This window comes from Rhyacophila brunnea, unplaced genomic scaffold (genome assembly GCF_057557595.1).
Source record: "Rhyacophila brunnea isolate RB1 unplaced genomic scaffold, BYU_Rbru_1.0 scaffold_22, whole genome shotgun sequence".
In the NCBI taxonomy this organism is placed as follows: Eukaryota; Metazoa; Arthropoda; class Insecta; order Trichoptera; family Rhyacophilidae; genus Rhyacophila; species Rhyacophila brunnea.
The window spans coordinates 34,850,579-34,871,184 of NW_028232882.1; the positions used below are offsets into that span (position 1 = coordinate 34,850,579).

Genomic DNA, 20,606 nt, shown 5'->3' on the forward strand with positions numbered 1-20,606 from the left:
GGTGACCTCCCTATAATCATGATTTTTTTCTCATTTTGTTTTTTTATATTATACATTACTATATTATTGTTCAGCAGTAGCGAAGGGTGGAGGTAGGCTGTTAAAATCCGCCATAAATAGCGCACATTAAACTTTGTTAGTCATACGTATCTGTTTTTATTGAACCATGACTACAATTTACAGATAGTGTCGGTTAGTTTTAAAAGTCAATTAAACCCTACCTAAACCAAACCATATTAGTTTTAGCATACTTTGGGTGGGCGATACGATAAAATTGTGCACACTTTTTCATTCAGACTTATCTTGTTTTCGTTGGATAAGGAATACATAAATCACACAGTCATATTGTTGGTTCATTTTTGTAAATTCATGAAGCCCTGCCTAAACTAAACTATAATAGATAAAAAACATTATTCTATCGATAAAATATCTAAAGTTATGTATGATTTAATTGCATACTTTTAGATATTTTATAGATAGACGAGTATTTTTGGACTATTATTTATTATGGCTTGGTTTCGCAGGGTTTAATGGAATTTTCAAAAATTAACCAACACCATCAGTAAATTGTACTCTTAATTCAATGAAAACAGATACGTATGATTGATAAAGTTTAGTGCGAACTATTTATGGCGGAACTTAACAGCCTACCTCCATCCTTCGCCACTGTGGTTCAGCATATTGGTCAGAATTTCCTCCTCAAAATCTGTCAGCGGGATAAAATTCAAATGTTATTTTATTGAATGTTTCCATCTGTTTCCATAATATTAAACCCAATATTATAGTCAGCAACAAGTTATAGTCAAATTTCATTTGCCGAAACAAATTTTCTATCTCTCGTTCACAATGAGAGTATCCATAAACTATCAATACTTTCAAATAATATATTAACAGGGCAAACGACAATACTATTCGTATTCGCGAAGTGACAAGCTATGTTGCGGGTACTATAACTACCATTAATCATCATTAAACGATTAAAATAAATTATTAGTAACGTAATAAAATTTAAAAAAAGTACTATTTTTTCTGAGAGCAACGTTCGAATCCAAATGACCAGCAGCGAAAAACGGAAATAATCAAAACTTTGCTAAATAACATCTCTTTATCTAGTAAATTTACCAAATCATCTAAACATGGACTCATTCTTTTCGCTTTTATGCATTATGGGAACGTCTCGTGTCGTTTCTGGATACGTTGACTTGATTTCAAGACTACCAGTCGAGTTGTCATCCATGATTTTCAGGATGTTGGATGACCGCAGTTTGTATACGGCGTCTAAGGTTGATACTGTCTGGGAAAACGTGATCAAGGGTGATAAAGTTCTCAGAACGAGACTCCGCAAACATGTGAGGCTGGCAAGAAACGATCCACTGATTGCACGAATCATCAAGAAACCTACTGTTTCCTCAGCTGCTGATTTGACCAATGCATCTGCCCCAAAAAGTGCTGCATTTTCTGGTAAAACTTTTGTCGTATCGAAGTGTTTCCAGGGTTCTACGGTTCCCATTTTCAAGGCAGTTAAACGGACAAGGTCGGACGACTTCGTAGCTGCACCGAGACGAAAAATTATTAGATATTAATATGTCTGTTGTTATTTAATTGTCTTATGTTAATAAATATTGCTCTTTTTATATTTATGTCTTTTCGTTATTTTTTATTGTATAATTTTATCGATGCATTGCAGAATAGTCGCAAGACATGATAATCATGCAATTTGCAAAATACGGAAGGCCACATCCAAGCTACATGTCATTGCAATAATTGCTTCTAGAGTAAGGGACTTGACAGTGTCTGAACCTTAGTGCAGCAATAGCAACTTTTTTTAATGCCACGAAGAACATTCCGATAGAAAGTGGTCGAGTTTTCCTCCATTCATAATAGTATACTTATTCGGCAAAATTATGTTTTAATTCATTCCTTTCCGACTTAATTTCGATTTTTTTATCCTAATGAAATTAGTAAAAAAAAATCAATATTAGCGGACACGCGCAAAAGTAATGTTCGTACTCTAGGTATATTCTAAACATTTGAATAATTAAATCCCATCGACATCTGCAACCGTGTCGACTGTATCTCTGGAGATATGCTATGGCTTAGGGATAACAATACCGAATAAAAACATCAAAACCGGTCTATTTTATTCAATGCTGGTATTCGATAAAACTTTTCTACAAAATCAAATGTATGATTTTCGTATTATAACACTTTTATAGGATCATTCATAATTTTTAAATATTTTACCGAATTAATACCGAAAATACCGGTATTTTTAATGCCAATATTTTGGTATTGCCGAATAACCGGTGACCCAATTTTCAGAATGTTGTTATTGCAACCCCTACTATATATAGATACGCATAATATGGAGCTATTTGAATGTTGTGATGATGACGATCTACACCGATAAGACATACGACACAAAATATCTAAATAATATTATCACAAGGATGGAAGCAAGGGTAAGGGAAAATGATATTTTTTTTTTTAATTTAAATACCCCATTATATAGCCTAACTTGCAAATAAATGTTCACTTACCGTATTGACGAAGTCTTGAAATGTAATGGCAGGTGTTTTTGCGTGTCTTGCCTTTTCCAATAACACCTGAAAATACCAATTTACCTATAATTAATTGTTCTTTTTTTAAATTAGCATAACATGTAGGTAGGTTCTACCTGTGACTAGAGTTGGGTTTTGGGAATTTCCCGACAGGAATTCTTGAGAAATTTTCGAGATTTTCCATTCAGAATCTCGAGAATTGAAATTTTTAACATTTCTTTATTATCAATTAGTGTATCGAGTGTGCGATCGTGTGATTGTAGTTCATCACAGTTAAGCCAACGTCGACTGAAAATGAGCGCAATTTTTCAACATCAGGGAATTTTGTATCTCAAAAGCGATTGTCAGACGCAGTAATTGACAGCCTGTGTTTTTTGAAATTGTATAGTAATAGTAATAGTAATAGTATAGTCATGTTTTGAATTATTTTTGTTTTCCTACTTCTATTGGTTAGTCTTCTTACATAAAAAAAAACATTTTTTTTTGAATTTGTCTGTTTTTACACTGATTTTAGGATTTTTTACATTTTTTTCAATTTTTTCTCGATATCTCGAGAATTCTCAAGAATTATTTTCTGGAAATCCCGAATCTCGAGAATTCAAAATTTCATCATTTCGGGAAATCCCAAATCTGGAGATTGCGATTTTCTCGGGAAATACCCAACTCTACCTGTGGCGAAGACTGCCTGTTTTACAAAATGTATAAACGATTAAAACAAAACCAAAATAATAACAATACACACTTAGATAGCGATTAATGGGCTATGCTATGCGATGCCACGCCAGGGTATTACAGCGGATCTACGTATTATCTTCGATAGTTCTAAAATTACAATAAAAAAAATCGAAACGGCACGCGGTATAGGTTTAAGGCCAATTGGTTCACTATTTACGCGTAACAATACTTCGGTGTTGCAATGCAAACCCATTAAGTCGACAGATAGTTTGGCTATTTTTATGTTATCTCTATGTAAAAAGAAACATATAATATATTATTACTCACATCTCTCTTGTTGCTCGGAATTTGGCTTTGAAGTTCTGGTGATTTCAGTGCTTTCAGAAAATCTGGCCAAGGTATTTCTCCGAATCCTTCAGGGTCGTACTAAAATAGAACAATACACGAACCATAGCTTAAGTAAAACATAAATATACATTATACTTACATAGTATATCCGTCACCTCAATACTACAACTAGATAACTTGATTTTCACTGTATTTGAGACTGCTATTGAATATGATTCTACATTTCCTTCACAACAAAATGGTAAAACTAGTTAAGTCAGAAGTTACATAATGGGAACTGTATTAATTCTGTGTTTGAAAATATTAGAAAACTTTAAAACCATAAATGCATTAAATAAATAAAATAATATATTATCTTCAATATTTTTTCATACAAGCACAACTTTCCATTTTTATTTTAAATAATAATTATAGGCTAGATTTATGTTAATCAAGTAAAGTTTAAATTTTATTTTCCCAACAATGACCAAATCAGAGTTATCTAGTTGTAGTATTGAGGTGACGATGTATGCGACAAGGGTTTTTTCAAATATTTCTTTATTTATTACTTATATTGTATTACAAGGTTTCGCGAGAACCGAAGATAATCGTTTACAGTTCAGAGTTTAAACACTTATTACACTTATAACACAGTTAATTTTAGTAATTTCAGGATTGGTTATCTCCGTAATCCTACGTTTTTTTACAATTTAGAAATAAATTCAATTCCTGCTATAAACTGAATTGATTGAATTTAAATTCTTATTGATTTAAGCTCAGTATTATTTCTTTCGAAACGTTTATATAGCGACCCGAGTTTCGTCTTTCAGCATATTCTGGCATTGTACACACTCACCTATGGTAAATATACAACTGATAATACAGCATAATTATAAATCACTGTAATAATATAACTAATTTTATTCATAGATGGTGTCAGGGTTTCTCAAAATTTATAATTTGCGGCCTATTTGAAGGTACTTAAATATGTTTTTGTCGAACCTGCATAATTAATTTTGAAAACACTTCTGAGAAAATATGTTATTACAAATAGAAAAAAAAATTGAAAAAATCAACATGTTCAATAATTAGAATGTTACGTTCTTAAATCTTATGAATTATTATTCGTTGAATAAAAAAGATAATTAATTAAAATTATTAGCAAGTTCAAGTAAGTTACACAAAAAAAATCTTGCAGTCTGTTAATAATTATTAAAGTAATACCTACTTTGATTAAAAATACAAAAGCCGATCGCCAATAGAAGTGATTTCAAAATGATGTATGTCCAATAATCAGAATGTTACATTTTTAAATCTTGTGAATTATTCGTTGAATAAAAAAATTGTTAATTAGTAGGTATATATTATTTTCAATGAAGAATAAATGGTACATTTTTGTAAAGTAAAACAATAGAAGCAACAAATGATTTCGACATTTACATAATGATTGATGGTGACTGTAAACTTATTGTCATCAGAACGTTTAGTTACAAGTTCTGATAATCAGTTTATAGGCGTAAACAGCTGTCAACATCAGATAGCAAATACATACGTTTTGTATTTCCCTAAATTGAGTATTTTTGTACTATAATAATAACTGTATTGTAATTTGATTAAGTTAATAATAGGTAATTATCAGTAGGTGAGTATTAAAAAAATGGCAGTAGATTTTCCCTCACCTTATCAAAAAGCACTCTCCATTTCTGAAAAAAATCAAAACTAAATGATTAAAAACTTTTGTAGTAATAACAATAACACACTAGGACTAGGTAGTATTAGTACTAAGTAGTTATTTCAACTGAAAATCTGCCCCTGTTTTCCATAGGTTCGACTCAGTTGAAAATGCCTAAGAGGCGGAAAAGTGACTTCAAGATTAAAGGGAAAAACAAAAAACAAAGAATTTGTTGATGTTATTTTAAAGGATTCGCTTCCCGTCAAAAATTAACTGAATAAAAATATGTAAGAAAATACTGGTTGTCAATCTGTTAATAATAATTTGTATATAACGTGATAATTTATTGATTATGTACCACAGTGTTTCTCAAGCTGAGATTCATAAAAAAATAGAAGCAGTACCTGCGCGGCTTAATTTTTTTTTTCGCAAATATATTTGTTATTAAGATTATCAATGACTTGCATAGATTTGCCACCAACCGTAATTGTGGAAGCATTCATGGTACATCAGAAAAATATCATTTTTGTAGGATAATTTTGAAAATAAGGGTAAGAAAAATAAAGTGGGGTGTACCGTTTATTAGCATAATATTAGCATGTTTTAAGTTTGTGCACCAATCGTCCATAAGTTAACGTGTGCTTTTTGAATAACGATGACGTCGCATCGAAATATTCGACACGTTGCAGACACGGGAGCCCATCGACAAGAATGTTGACAAGTGGCACTACCACCTGGTATTTTTTCTAGTAATAATATATTTACCACATACAGTAAAAAAATAAATGCTGAGTGCGATGGATGAGTGGTAGTAGTAATTTCTAAAGATGTGGGTGGCAAAATCCAATCCCGCGTCTGGCAAATTCACATGTTGTTTTTTTCAATATGGGTGTTGCATCTAAAGCAGGGGTTCACAAAGTGTGTCCTGCGGGTCAATTAAGTCCCGCGTGACTTTTTGATGTGTCCCGTGAGATTTATGTTAAATCTGTATTATTTTTTACTCTTCATATAATCGAATATTAAAAATTTCATTTAAAATTAAATATCCCCTGGCAAGAATGAATGGTCAGACATTTTTTAATATATTAATAAGAGTACCTAATAATAACGTATACATATTTAAGTAGTTAAAAATAAAAGTTTACTTTTTTGCCTTATAGTTTTTTTAAAAACAGAAAACATTTACAAAGTATAGGGCGGCCTACCAAATATTTTTGATTTCAAAATTGTCCCTTTGACGAAAAAGTTTGTGAACCCCTGATCTAGAGCATGCACCTAATAGGTAGTAACTATTTCTTCTAAAATAAACTTTTTGGGACCGATGACAAAAACTAAAATACTTACATCATTGAGTAACTCTCTCCTCAACTCTGCCTCGTCCACGTCAGACCCAAGGTCCGTATGATCAGTGTCATACATGGCCTCATTATCCAATCCAACCCTCGAAATTGTTCCCAGAGACCCTCTGGTGCCGGATCCCAGAGACCCAGTAATAGTCGGTATCGGTCCGGCCTCTATTCCGGATTCCATAGACGTGTTCGTTGACACTCCGGCCACTGTGGTCGGAGGAGGTGGATCTTGGACCTGGCCTATTCCGGTCAGCCATAGAGTCATTTTGGGGGATACGAAAATGTGTAGAGAAGATGGCGACAATTTTTTTCTTAATAATTCGTCGCTAAATTCATCCAAACCAAGTAGGTAACTATTTATAAATTTGTATTGTTAATTACGTATTTAATTAGTTTTATTTTTTCACTTTTCACTCCACCATACGATATTGAATTGTTTAATGTTTATTATTTTTAATTAGTTATAATATAATTACTTACTATTTAATTAAGTGGTATATTTTATAGTACAATGGCAAACATTTTAATGAACACTTTTTTTATTTAGTTGAACACTTTATCCAGGTAATTTTCGATTAAAAAAAAATTGCAGTCTTTTTAGTGGACATTTTAATATAATTTTTAATACACCACAATTTCTTTCACGAAAACAAATTACGATAGGTAACAAAATCCAGTTGATAATTAAAATTATAATTAATATTATGTAGATATATTTTTAATTTGTAGTCTTATGGGCCATCTTAATTGCTGTTAAAGTATAAATGTTTTTACACCATTTATATAAACAAAATTAAGCTAGGTATTGTTTTTATTTAGGCAGATAATAGTTTTATTAATTTAACGAGAATGAAATGATTTTCCAGACACCAGCACGCTCTGCCGGCGACCAACGGAAACTGTCACCGGCACTTGTTTTTCTTCGGTGGAGTACGCAGTGACATCTTGTGGCTAATTTCTGAAAAATAAACACATTTTTATTTAATTTTCCTATTTGTAAAAGGATGAGAATTCAATCACAAATATGTGTCACATACAATCACATAATAATATTATTAAAAATTGTTTTTTATAAATAAAAATTAATGTTATCTAATAATTTTCGGTGTGTATAAATATTTATGAAAATACATAATGATAAGAGATTCGGGATTTTCAAAAAAGAATTCTCGAGAATTCTCGAGATGTCGGGAAATGAAAAAAAAACCTGTAAAAATCATAAAATCACTGTAAACACAGACAAATTCGAAAGAAATATGTTTTTTTTATTATTTATGTAAGAAGACAAACAAAATAGATGTAGGAAAACAAAAATAATTCAAAACATTACTTATTAAAATAGACTTTCAAAAAACACAAAACTGTCAGTCGCTGCGTCTGACAATCGCGTACGCTTTTGAGACACAAAATTCCCTGATGTTGCAAAAATTGCGCTCATTTTGAGTCGACGTTGGCTTCATTGTGTTAAATGCCCCGATCAGTCTTTGAACGTTTTGTGTTTTCTGTCCACTTTTTCCATATAAAAAAAAATCGTTTTTTTTTCAATTAATATTTCATAATGAAGAAATCCCGAATCCCGAGAAAAGATTCTCGAGATCCGGGATTTCCCGAAATGTTAAAAATTTCAATTCTCGAGATTCGGGATGAAAATCTCGAAAATTTCTCGAGAATTGCCGTCGGGAAATTCCCGAAACCCAACTCTACTTATATATAATAGAATAGATAAATGGGCCCCTATATACAAACATCAATTCGGGTACCTATATTAGCATCCGCGTCATTTTCTCGCCGCCTCTGCACATTAACTAAATACCCACTAGACGCCACGTAGACAGTTAACCCCGTCAAGTGCAAATTGATTCCCTATTCAGAAGAATGGATGGGCACTAAATAGCCTCGTGGTGGAGACGTTATCGTATTCTTTACAGACCAGTGACGCCGGGAAGAAGTGTCAAGTTACACCCCTATACAATAAATTAGGACCCTAATATACGTTTTTAGACGATCAACGAACAGAACCTACCTATATTGACAAAGATTATATAAACAATTTAAAACCGTGTCTGGAAACTTGTACGTATGCAATTCGCCGTATCACACTTGAAAAATCACCGTTAAATGTTGTATTGGAAATATATGGCCGTATATTAAAGATAGTGCAACCATTTTGGTTCATATAGTAGGTACTGACATAAAATGCATGTCTAAGTAAAACACGGTTCTTGTCGGCTTACACTTTCCAAGAAGCCAGCAGCAAACAAATTTTGAAAATAGTCGATATACTAGATTATTTTTTAGATTAGGATTTAGGTTAAGTTTTCATAAGCTCATCTCACGGCGAACTGTGCCACGGTGAAATATTTTACGTAAGTACAATTTACATGTAACCATTCAAAACACGTACCTACCTATTAAAAAACTAACTTAACTTTGCGGGGACTTCAGATACTATTCATAGTTACACTTATTTATTTATTAAAAAAAAAAAACATTGTGGACGTTACACATCAAAATTCAAGACGTTCACATCATGAGATTAAAAAAAACAGATTCTATTCAAACAAGTTAAATAAAATAAAACGGTGTGTGTTCTTATGTACGCTCGTCAGAAGTTATACTTCTTTAGCGTAACAAAACAAAAACAAAACTTGTGATAAACTAGATTCTTTCACTGGCTCTTAATTATCTTGTTAAATTACACAATCAAGAAAAAGGACCGCTTATTGGGACGCCGTTGGTTTATTTCTATACACTTTAAATTATATTACCAAATTATATAATGTTTCTCGTTGTTTTTATTTTTAAAGCACCAAGTGTCACTCTGACGTTTAATAGTTTGTTAACGTAAAGAATTGCAAATGGCCGACAATAATAAATTCGCTGCCTAGGCAACGGAACATATCTAAACTATAATATTATACTGTATAATCGTCATGATTACTGTGGCGTAAAGGTAGTGCGTTCGACTGATAACCGAACAATCGGTGGTTCGAATCCAATCGAGTGCGTTTTTTTTCGTGTGAAAAAATAAATTATGTGTTACTTGTCACACGCCAAAAATACACTCTGATCTGATTTCCCAAACGCACCAAAAGAAGTATAACTTCAATATCTAATATATAGCAAATAATGTCCTCATAAAAGAGAAGAATAAAAAAATGAAAAATATGTATATAAACAATGTTATACAATAAAATGAAATACACAACACCTACATCATTGAAAATGTCAATGTCTTGGGGAAGCGTTTTGACTAGTCTTGCATCCTAATTATTGTGCCTGATAAGCTTGACACCAGGAAACGGTCTGACCCAGAATATGTCATGACGACGACCTCGTCGTTAATTGATGGGTGCATATTAATTCAAATTCTTTAGGGCGCCAGGATTGGATGCCATCCCTCGTGACAGCAGACAAAACTGTCTCAAGAGCAGGAAGTATCCTACGAGATTCGAGAGAGTGAAAAGCGAGCATGGCTTGTAGAAAAGTAGTCAGAAAATAATCGTTTTACGAATTATCGAATGGAAAATAGTTATTTGAAGTAGGAGAAATTTCTTCCGGAAGGTCTAAAATAAGCCTGTAGAAAATTTCATAAGGCCTCCAGATAATCGTCTGATATTCTAGAATACAACTCACTAACGAGTGTCTTATATCAGTAACCGGACAAAACAGAACATGACAAAACAGAATAGTGATAAAACAGAACAGCCAGGGGAAAAATGAAACATTAATTTTTGTGGAATCTATTTAGGTTAGGTTAGGTCATTATTTCGTTGTACCTAGTCACCCAATCATTTTGAATATATTATCTATATTGATTAAGATGAGATATCCTAAGCTTGCCGGCAACACCGAGTTAAGTACCGTTTATTTGAGGTTTTCTAGCGATTAGGAATGCAGAAATTAGGTATATAATTTGATTTATTATGGTGTATTGAAAATCTGTGCTATTAAAAATATATCAACATAATAGCGATAGGACAATTTCAATATTAAATTTATATTTTTCCTGAAAGGTCATAGTTATATTTATCGTTGTTCTGTGTTGTCATGTTCTGTTTTGTCATGGAACCCTTATATCAGTCGGTTTGCATCGGTTTTTTGTGTGAATGGACACGAATCTAAATAATATTTCATAGTAAGTCCCATTTCATGTAATAGTCCGCGAATGGCTACAAAAGCTCCTTAGAGATCAGGAATTTAAAAATTCTGACTGCCGTCGATTTACTTTCCGAGGAATAAAGATATAGTGCTACTAAGTAAATCAATAATAATATACTGATAATTTAACTAAATTATTATGTTTTTACTCAATACTGAATATACACGAGATATTTTTATAGTATTTATATCATTTATCTTAATTAATTACAAAACTCGTCGACTTTTGGAATGGCGAAATTTAGGATAAATAGAATAAAGGATCTCAGAAAATGTCGATATTAGTCACAATCGGATTGACAGATCAAAGGGAAAGATGTTAGCTCAAATCTCACCAGGTCCAAATTTTTATTTAAGATAAAACCATGATAAATACAGCATTACATAGATGAGAATTTTATTTAGGTACCCACATACTTATTGCATTACTTACTCACTACTTCACCGTGATCATAAGATCATAAGACCAAAAGATCATAATGGGCCTCCACAGAGTGAAGCTTGTATAAACAGTTTTTTTTTTTTTTTTTTTTTTTTTTTTTTCGAGAAATGTTAGCACTTGTTTAACCTATTAGGTCCATACTCTGACGCCAAAAGATCTACGATTCGAACCTGGGACCTACGATATTATAAGTTGACGCTTAAGCCCATGGCCCCATATCCTGAAGCGGGCCCCCAGGCTAGAACCTTTGACGAGCTCCCTACCTATCGCTAAAGATAAAGGCAGTGTGACGCTCTACAGTAGCGTTTTCCAAATGGTGTACTCGGTAAAATTAATGTGTATATTTATTGTTTTTGTATATTTGAATTATGGAGTTGTCGAGTATCGATACACAATTAAAAATTCTATCGTACAATCACACAATTTTAAACAATAACATTATCGATTATAAATAGCGCCGCAGGTGACTTTTTTTACTATTCTTGAGAATTTGTGATGAGTGTTTAAATCACTTATCTGGTCGATTCGCCACGCCGGGCCCTTCCTGAGCCCGGGCCCCCAGGCTAGAGCCCTGTCAGCCCCCCCTTTGTGGGGCCCATGCTAAAGCCACTCAGCCATAGTGGGCATTAGTGTCTATTAAATAAATATTACTGCATTTAATATTCGATGGTACCGAATTTTCTCTAACCGATCCCAAGGAATTATTTGGTGAAGGAAACGGGAAAGTTTCCACATTAAGTAGCTAAATATAGGTATTACCTAATCTTTAAACTGCAGTATCTAAGCATACCTGCGAGAAAGTTAGTGGGATAGAGCTACATATATCATCCATATAGCCTAAAGGAGTCTCAAAACCCTCTCCGCCATAAGGCCCACACAATAGACCCACTCTGAAACATTCTTTGAACAAAATAATTATAAATTACGTTCAATATCGTAACAGCCCAACATTTGTAGCGTTGTGTTACAAATGGTAACCGGCTACTAAACGTCAGTTTACTGTCAAACGTAATGCCAAGAACCCTCACAGATGATAATCACGAGAAAACTATGCCATGCACCGAAAAAACAATACTCATGAGGTTTTAGTAAATGATAAAATATGTATACTATCGACCGAAGGTACTTGATCTAATTTGAATTTAAATTCTAATGGATTTAGTTTTATAGGTACTATTCCATTTGAGTCATTTTTTGCGACCCGGGTTTCGCCTTTCGGCATCTTCAGGCGCTCTGTACACTCACCAAAGGCAATCTCATTAGTTAAATCCATTAATTTCTAATACGTTACCATTGTTCCTAGAATTGACGATTTACACCTCTTGAGTGTAGTATTTTTATTGTTTATAAGTAGGTACTAATGATCTACTATTAGGCTTTGACGATTTATTATAATATGCTTATCGAGTGTATTTTTATGAATAAGTTATGGGTTTTTACTAATTAGGTTTTTTACTAACACTTTAACTATTCATAATGTATTTTTTTTTATTATTGACCCTTGACTTGATAGGTAATGGAGATTTTACCTACTTTATTGTATGGATTTATTATATAAGCTCTAAGAGTGTTCGTTGTCAGTGTATGTTTGCCTTTGGTGAGTGTACACAGCGCCTGAAGATGCCGAAAGGCGAAACCCGGGTCGCTAAAAACGACTCAAATGAAATAGTACAAAACTTAAATCCATTAGATAACAATATATTTAATTTATCAATATTAACGTCCAGTTTGTTACATCTGCCGTACGCTGTATGGTGTATTCCATATACGGTACGTAGGTATAGTGCAACTTGAAGTTATTCATTATGGTCGGCCATGAAAACGACATTAGTGTCATTATATTATGCACATGGCAGAAAGCGATCAAGCACCATTAACCTAAACATGTTATTAAATAAAAAATGATACATTTGAGAAGCTGTACTATTCCATTGATGGGGCTCTACGCTTCTACGATAAACCGTAGAAGTGATTTTGATTTTACACCATCTACATCAATTGATACCACGGAGTGAATTTCTCACAACAAATTTTATCTCTTAAGTCATACAAACCTCACTTTATGTCTAATATAACATGTGGTCTTTTGTTTTATATTCGGAATCCTTTCCTGTTGCATAGAGGTATTGATACCATGACCCACAAGTTAAATAAAAAAACGTTGTGTGTACTTATGTACGCGCGATAGAATTTATACTTCTTTGGCGTAACAAAACAAAAACAAAACTTGTGATAACCTAGATTCTTCGACTAGCTCTTAATTATCTTGTTAAATTACACACTCAAGAAAAAGGACCGCTTATTGGAACGCCGTTGGTTTATGTCTATACACTTTAACTTATATTACTAAATTATATAATTATTTATCGTTGTTTTTATTTTTAAAGTAACAACTGTCATTATGACGTTTAATAGTTTGTTTACGTAAGGAATTGCAAATGGCTGACAATAATAAATTCGCTACCTAGGCAACGGAACAATTCTAAACTATAATATTATACTGTATAATCGTCATGATTGGAGTATCATACTGTGGCGTAAAGGTAGTGCGTTCGGCTGATAACCGAACAATCGGTGGCTCGAATCCAATCGAGCGCGTTTATTTTTGTGTGAAAAAATAAATTACATGTCACACGCCAAAAATACACTCTGATCTGATTTTCCAAACGCGCCTAAAGAAGTATAACTTCAATAATAATAACTTCACATTAAATCAACCATTTCAAATTTTATAACTAACTACATTTTATAAACAATAATATTTTTGACGTCGATTTGATGTTTGAACAAAACATCGATTCGAATCAACAACTACTAGGTTTAAAATTCAAAACAAACGAATAAGAATTAATGGAACATAACATTTAAATTTAATCTTACAAGCAATAGGTAATCCAACAACTGTGCAGTTTATTTTATAAAACAGTGTTATTGTTTTACAAACACAACATTTAACATTTTAATTTGATTATAGGTACATGGTCTGCATTTGATTTATGGTCTTCGTTATTCTTCATTTTAATTCACATTACGTTCTTACCCTACCGTTGGAAGTATTTTCAGTAATAAAACCCCCACATTAAAGCAACCATTTCAAATTTTATAACTAACTACATTTTATAAACAATAATATTTTTGACGTTTCAACAAAACATCGATTCGAATCAACAACTACTAAGTTTAAATTCAAAACAAACCAATACTAAATAGTGGAACACAACATTTAAATTCAATCTTACCAAATAGTAGGTAATCCAACAGCTGTGCGGTTTATTTTATAAAACAGTGTTATTGTTTTACAAACACAACATTTAAATAAAAGTGAAAACCGCCGTCACAAGCACATGTCCAAACAATAAATTTACAACAACTAAGCCATGTAAAAATAACAATTTAAAACACTCGCGTATATTGTCAATGGTGCTTCGCGAAACGTCAAAATTCCTCGATAATTGTAGCGGGAAGACTGATTAAATGGCGGCCAATACAAGACACCGTATCACAGGGATGCATATTTCGCCTGGATTTTAGGTTATGTCGGTGTAGTAAGTGAAAGTCGGGTGCATTTCCCTCTGTAGCGGGGGGCGCATGCGTGGGCCGCCAATTTTTGACACCGTCATAGAGCTTCTCAAAGTGTGGGAGGTGAAAGTTTCACATACACAACGTTTATAAATAATATCCAAATCCGATTTTCCATCAAATTATAAACTTCACATCCCCCTATCCTGAACGAGTGTCATCCAGTTGTCAACGGCCGCTCTAACATTATTATAGCACATGTACACGTGCATGGATTTATTTACAACATTAGTGTGTATTTAATAGTAGCGATGCGGGGAGGTAAGCTGCTAAGATCCGCCATAAATAGTGCACATTAAACTGTGTTAGTCATACGTATTTGTTTTTACTGAACTAACACTACAATTTACAGAATATGATATTAGTTAGTTTTTAAAAATCAATGAAACCCTGCCTAACCAACCCACATCAGTTTTTGTATATTTTGGGCAATACTGCAAAACTGTGCACACTTTTTCATTCAAACTTATTTGTTGTCCATTGGATTAAAAATACATATTACACTATATATTGTTGGTTCATTTTATTTTTAAATTCATTAAGCCCTGCCTAAACCAAACTATAACAGATGAAAAATATTATTCTATCTATAAAATATTCAAAGTTATGTATGATTTAATTGCACAATTTTAGATATTTTATAGATAGATGAGTATTTTCTGACTATTATCTATTATGGCTTAGTTTTAGCGGGGATTAATTGAATTTTAAAAACTAACCAACAAATTCTGTAAATTGTAGTCTTATTTCAATGAAAACAAATACGTATGACTGACAAAGTTTAGTGTGCACTATTTATGGCGAATCTTAACAGCCTACCCGCACCCTTCGCCACTGGTATTTTAAACTATCGTGACAATAACTGTTTACACGTAAAAGTGCTGTCTGTCTCTCCGATATCATTCTTCAAGAGTAAGCAAGACGCGATGTTGTCATTTTGTGGTACTATTTGACATGTCGTAAAAATCGGTTAACCTCAAAATTCGTCTCTACGCGGTGTAGTTCGTTTTTTTTGCCGGCAGATTCGCCACTATCGTTATACTGTGCAGGAGCAGATCGAAAAATCCCAACTTTAGTATGAAAATTCAGAAGCTTACGATTTTTTTTGATTCATGCATGAAATCCTGCAACTTGCGTGGCAATACGTGTTTACACGTGCATTTTCTTAGTATGACCACGATAATACGCACTGTCAGCAGTAAATCAATGCACGTGTAAACGGAGTAACACCGGCAGGGACGCGCCAAGAGTGGCAAAATTGCCTCCCCCAAATATTTTTTTGTTATAAATGGAAATATAACAGCAAGTCAAAGAGAGGTAGAAACGATTATTTTATGGTCATCAAAATACTTATTTAAATTATGACATAAAATAGTACCCATTAAATAATATAACATTCTGAAATATATGGAGATATACATTGTAGATGGAAACGCAATTTATAACATAATATTTAATGGCACCGAAGAAAAAAATCATCGTAGGTATAGTTCAGTTTATGTACTTAATTAAATAAGATATTTTATTTTTTGAATAATATCATTAAAATGTTTTTTCTGACTTACCAATTGTACCCGATTCTGCCGAATCTACCCTTTCATGGTCTCCGAATCCTTGAAGAAAACCATATTTTATAGTAATATAATAGCATAGATACCATTTCCCTGTTGTTTGTGTATATATATACAAATATATCTCGATATTAAGAAACAATAATTATTTCATATACTGGGCAGCGGTGGTTTAAGCGTTTAAGGGGTTACATCTAAATTGTACGTATTACATTGCACCGTAGCACACTAATTCGCCGTACGTTTTCTTATCGGAAAGAGATGACCGTCGATATGACAATATTACGCGTTGTTCGTAGAGCATTGCAGACAATAATGTTCCGTCAAGAATGAAAACCTAACCTAACTTAACAAATAATCCAGTTTATCAGCTTTTTTCAAAATTTGCTTGCCGCTGGCTTCCTGTAAACCGACAAGAACCATGTTTTATTTAGACATGAATTTTATCTCAGTATTATACGACCCAAAAAGGTTGGTTGGTTTTTAATAAACGACCATATATTTCCGATACAATATTTCACAGTGAAATGTGATACGGCTAACTGCATTCGTACAAATTTCCGGACATGGGCTTAAGGAATGTGGATGCCACTGGATTTACTGATTTCGAAGCCCTCTACGACAGAGTTTATGTCAATCAGTTTTTAATAGAAAATATTTATAAATTCAAAATTCAGCAACTTGTATAGAGTTCGTTTTATTGGATGGTAAGTTTAGTTTAATTAATGTAGGTACTTACGCACGTATCAATGTATTATTTGTTCAAATTTCATGACAACATTGGAGGCCCTTTTCGACATTTGAGTCGCTTAGAATCATAACTCACATATTGCAAAAATCAAGTTTTGAGATAATCGCAAAAAACCAACAGAGCACTATTTTTTGTAATTAGAAGAACAGTATTGAACTCCCTTGAATATTAATAAGTGAGAGAGTCGAATAACTTTTTTTTTTAAATATATATACCTAATACTCCTAACGTTGCAGACATACAGCATACTATGAGAAATAGAGCTCACCGATTGGTTAGGAAGGCGTTGGTGACAAAACTCTATTCTTTGAAATATGCGAGATATTACACCAACAATGAACTTTGTCAACGATTTTCACATGGTTTAAATTAACTTTTGATACTCAACTATTTTTCTGTATATAGATTAATTCATTTAGAATCACTTGGCATATTTAACTAAAAAACGACAAAATTGCAATATGTGAGTTATGACTCCAAGCGACTCATTTAGTCTATGCAATAAATTGCTACTGAGTGTTAAAAAATACAGCACTAATAAGGTTGTGCTCCAAATACTGTTTACACACTAAAACCTCAGATTGGGAAAGATACGCATTTAGGGGATCGTAATATTCTTACAAGCGAGCGCCTCCTATGACCCACCACTGACTCTGGACGACAATAATAATTGCTCATTTCAGTAGATATGATAAAATAACATTTTTCTTTTGGAAATCCAATAAAATAATATACTACCTACTTAATGCTTTACAAATAATGATGGTAAGTATTTATAATTTTTAAAACCGTAATAACTTTCTAATAATTTAACTGTCTCTAAAGTCAACGTAAATCGGATTAAACAAAGTTTTACTCGTATAAAATTATTAAATATATTTCATTTTTAATACAATGACGGTGAATACATTTTGAAACTTTTAGAATTGCAAGGGGGATTTCTCCATCCCTATCACTCTCACATCCCCTCTTTAGGGAGGACGCCCTCTCATTCCCTCCTCTGTCTATAGCATTCTTCCGTAACTTAGAAGTAGGGTGTGAGTCATATTTTGTTTTACCCTCCAGTTTTTTTTTTTGCAAACCAATGGCACTGTTTTATCATTCTGATTAGAGTGGAGTGATTTTTCTAGGGTCAAAGAGTACGCAATGCTCCTTAGAATAAATAAAGTACTGATAAATAAAGGATTATAAGTGACATATCCAATGGCGCGTTTAGTGACGTAAAATTAACAATCTAATTTAATTTTCCAAATAAATCGATGTATTTAAACAATTAAAAAAATATATTCGTATATACCTACAAGTTCATTGAAAATAAATAGATATCGAAGATACAAATTTACATAGGGGGTGCATTTTTTGTTTTGTTCACTGTTCGTATCTACCTACTTAATTAACCTATTTTTGTTTATAATCATGACCCATCAGAACCCCTACTATTATGCAGAGATTTTGTTATGTTTTAATATTTAAATACCTATTTTTCACTAAATTTGTGATAAACATGCATATTTTTTCAAATTTTAATATATACATAATTTAATAACTGAGTGGCAGGTTTTCACTTTTTGGCGGCCCCCTTATAGTTTTTCTAACGAATCGGTTGCATTATATTGCGTTAGGGAAACGTGCCTCTGGACGTATCATTTAAATATTAGTTATAAGCTATTTTCACCAAACCTTTTTATACGTGAGACAGGATTTAAACATGTAATTGCTTTGTATGAAAAGATAAAATAATTATTATATTAGCAACATTTGAGTATCCCGATTAGATAGTGTATAAGTAGTTGTGATTTTAGGTACGTGGAGGTCTGTGGCACTGACAGGTTTGGAGGCGCCCTTGTGAACTTTTCCAGTGCGATCAACCACCACAATAATATTTATTACAATACAATTTTGTTGTCAGGATTTTTTTTCTTTGATTATTTTTATAAGCTAAGATATCGATATTTTCTAATGAAGCACATATTTTATGGAAATCGCCACTGCGTTCAAAGGCTGTAATATTTGTATTTTTTCGACCATTCACCGCCCTTTAGTATGTGCCTTTACTATGTAACGCCTGACCTTCCTACTCCCACGGAACGTCACTGTAATTCTGCACGCGACAAATCAAAGGATAGTTATCATAATATATTAGAAATGGTTGCGTGTCATAAATTAGAAAGTTGTAAAAAATGACATTTTAATGTTATAATCTTCTGATAGTTTATATTATTTGGTACAGTTCGGTTATCAGGAATACAGCAGAAAACACATTTTTTAAAATACCCGATATACTGGATTATTTGTTAGTTTGGGTTAGTTTAGGTTAGGTTAGGTTTGGTTTGGTTAGGTTAACCTAACAAATAATCCAGTTTATCGGCTATTTTCAAAATGTGTTTTCCGCTGTATTCCTGATAACCGAACAGTACCTATTATTTTCAAGTATTTTAATTAATCTATATGTAGATAATATCTAAACAATATATTATATTAAAGTATCTATTCAATTTCAACTCAGATTACAGACGCAGTGTTTCTGTATTTTTAAAAAAATACAGTGAATTGGCTGAAACTAATGAATTAATTTTATTATTATGACTATTAAATATATTTTGTAATTATTGCTAGATCCTTTAGCCACCAACCGTCTTTCAAATACACGCCTAGGGTTTTAACCCCCCTACCTAAAACACGACACTATCACGCCACTGGCGAAACTAACTGTGATATCCTGAATTATAAATGAATGTATTGGTCTCTAAATAACTCTGAGGTGGTGTTTTTACGACCACCACAATATAATATATCTATATATCTACACCATTTTATATAGGTATATAGGTTTATATTTTATAAGGATGTTATATGCACTTTATTTGGAATATTCAGATATCATGTTGTCCCACCAACCAACTGGTTATTTATTAGCTGTCCTAATAATGATTGTATACGGCCTTTAGAGCGGAGGTTAACACTAGGACCTGCCGAGCTGTATGTCAAATGAACGTGTTGAGTTTTAAGTGATTCATATGACAGCAGATTCGCTTCAAACCAACAACCAGTATGAGCGCTACCAATAATTGCACCACTGGCAAATGTGAAAAGATTGAGCGGATGGGTGGATTGGTTTATTTCTCAACTTTGATAGTCCTTTTGTTAGGAGATGAGGTAGGGAACCGGAGGGTAGGTTGGTTTGACTCCCAAATGAATAGCTCAGAATTTGGTGCGTGAATGAAATGAACCCTGGTTTTATTATCTCCTTCCAAATAAATATCAATTTAATTATTACAGATAAGTTTACAGATTATAATTTAGCTGGGTGAAATCACGAGTATGCGTTCTAATGGATTACGAGTTCGATCGGGCGAAGCGTGACGATAACCTTACGGTTGATTCTTTGATAACTGAATGACGATGTTGCTTTCTTCTAGTGAGTGTTTTATACTGATTCGATACAATATAAAATGCTGCTATTAACTACTTGAATATTTTTGATAATCATGCTTATGAGGTGTATTGTGCAATGCATG

At 32.8% G+C, this 20,606-nt stretch overlaps 1 protein-coding gene across 1 annotated transcript in view; it reads right to left on the reverse strand.

Annotated features, from left to right (window-relative positions):
- Nucleotides 1–6,849, reverse strand: part of stet (rhomboid serine protease stem cell tumor) — a 531,037-nt gene extending 524,188 nt beyond the window's left edge. Inside the window, exons 1-4 of the mRNA XM_085949521.1 lie at nt 6,580–6,849; nt 5,243–5,266; nt 3,564–3,662; nt 2,541–2,606 (exon numbers count right to left, since the gene is read on the reverse strand). Of these exons, the coding sequence (XP_085805647.1) occupies nt 2,541–2,606; nt 3,564–3,662; nt 5,243–5,266; nt 6,580–6,849 (459 nt within the window). The remainder of the gene's footprint in view (nt 1–2,540; nt 2,607–3,563; nt 3,663–5,242; nt 5,267–6,579) is intronic.
- Nucleotides 6,850–20,606: the final 13,757 nt, after the last annotated feature.